Raw genomic sequence first — 1,770 nt, 5'->3', positions numbered from 1 at the left:
CCCCCAGAGCCGCCATGAGCAAGCGGAATCAGGTGTCTTACGTGCGGCCAGCCGAACCGACGTTCCTGGCCCGCTTCAAGGAGCGGGTCGGCTACACGGAAGGGCCCACTGTGGACACCAAGGTGAGCCCCAGCCCGCCGCGTTACCTAGGAGACGGCGCGACCGGCCACTTCCGCCTTCTGCTTTGACTTGGAAGTCAGTTTAGTGACTTGGTCCCTCCTCTCATCCTAGCCCGGCCCCCACTTGGTCCCTCCTCTCATCCTAGCCCGGCCCCCAAGATTGTTTCCAAAACTTAACCCTTCTAACAACTAGTCGTCTCGGGCACGGGAAGATCTTTGATTTTGACGCGTTGGGCTGCTCATTTCAAGGTCAGCAGTTTGAAAACACCAGCCATTCCGGGCGAGAAAGACGGGGCTGACGGCATACGTGCAAATGTGCTTGACAAATTGGAGGAATGTATGGATTGTGATAAGCCCCTAATAAAAGTATTTTTTTAAAATAGAGTTCCCATCTCGGAACTCACAGGGACACTTCTGCCCTGACCTATAGTGCGTCCGCATCGACCCGATGGCGGGCAGTTTGGTTTGGGGGCTGTTCTCTGAAGTCTTCGTTCACAGAGCGCCTGGTTCTTAGATTGGTTCAGAAATGTCACTCCTGCCTCTTCGTTCTCTCTTGAACATATCTCAAAACCTCTGGAGTAGCAGAGGGGGATAGTGGCTTTCACCCATTTTTCAGATGTAACTTGAAGCCACCCGGTTACTTCATGTCCTAGGACTCAAGTGGAACAGAATGGGCAAGAGCTCTTAGATCCCGCCCTCTGATTTGATACCCAAAAAAGCAATCCTGAGGAATAGTGGATCTTGAGGCAAACCTTATTTTGTGCCTTAGATATGAATAGAAGACCTGTGTAGTGTTCACACGTTGGTTGTGTTCGCATGCTGAGAGTTCGAAACCACCAGCTGCTCCGTGGGAGAAAGACTGGGCTTTCTACCTTCTTAGTTAGTCTAGGAAGCCCACAGGGGGGTCGCTGTGAGTCAGCCCTGTCTCCCTGGCAGTAAGGGAGTTCAGGAAATTAGGGATGAGTGTTGGTAGGAATCATCTCAGTGGCAGGACACAGTCACCCTGAAAGGAAGTGCACTTGTGGAGTGACTGAGCAGACTTGAAATGTTGAAGTACAGTCAGAATCAGAGCATAGACCCTATAGGACAGGGTAGAATGGTCCCCGTGAGTTCCTAGACCATGTAACTCTCTACTTCACGGTGGAGCAGAGACCAGACCGGTAGGACCACCAAGATTATGGCCCTTATCCTTCAGATCCAGAACTGGACTCATCTCCACCTTAGAATAATCAACCACTTAAGATCAAGGGGACAGCATTTGCCCAGGGACAAAGTTCAAAGGTTAAGAAAGGAGGAGGAATGGAAATGAGAAAGGGGGAAAATTGTAAGTGAAGGTACCTGAGGGGATTGCAGATTGAAAAGTTAAATCAGAATAGGTATAAATTGTTAAATGTAAAAACTATGATCTGCTCTGTAAAACATCAACTAACTAATTAAAAGTGTTTTAAAAGAATTTTTGGAGTACAGAAAAAATAGGTGGATATAATTGCCAGGGCTTCACGTAGTTCATGGTTTCATCATTGCGGTCCCGTGTAAATAGATCACCCAGTTTTTCTTGACTTTTACTATGTGCCAGGCTCTGTGTCCTACACACAAGATGAGACACATAGCATCATTCTTTTGTTTTGTTTTTTGTTTTTTAGGTTTTGGA

General features: G+C 47.9%; 1 protein-coding gene across 1 annotated transcript in view; it reads left to right on the top strand.

Annotated features, from left to right (window-relative positions):
- Nucleotides 1–9: 9 nt before the first annotated feature.
- Nucleotides 10–1,770, top strand: part of KIAA1143 (KIAA1143 ortholog) — a 7,133-nt gene continuing 5,372 nt past the window's right edge. Inside the window, exon 1 of the mRNA XM_004708543.2 lies at nucleotides 10–122. Coding sequence (XP_004708600.1) covers nucleotides 15–122 — 108 coding nt within the window. The 5' untranslated portion in view covers nucleotides 10–14. The remainder of the gene's footprint in view (nucleotides 123–1,770) is intronic.

The sequence above is a fragment of the Echinops telfairi genome, unplaced genomic scaffold (genome assembly GCF_000313985.2).
Source record: "Echinops telfairi isolate 266 unplaced genomic scaffold, ASM31398v2 ScPeMD7_4225;HRSCAF=4972, whole genome shotgun sequence".
In the NCBI taxonomy this organism is placed as follows: Eukaryota; Metazoa; Chordata; class Mammalia; order Afrosoricida; family Tenrecidae; genus Echinops; species Echinops telfairi.
This window is presented reverse-complemented; position numbering and strand designations above follow the sequence as displayed.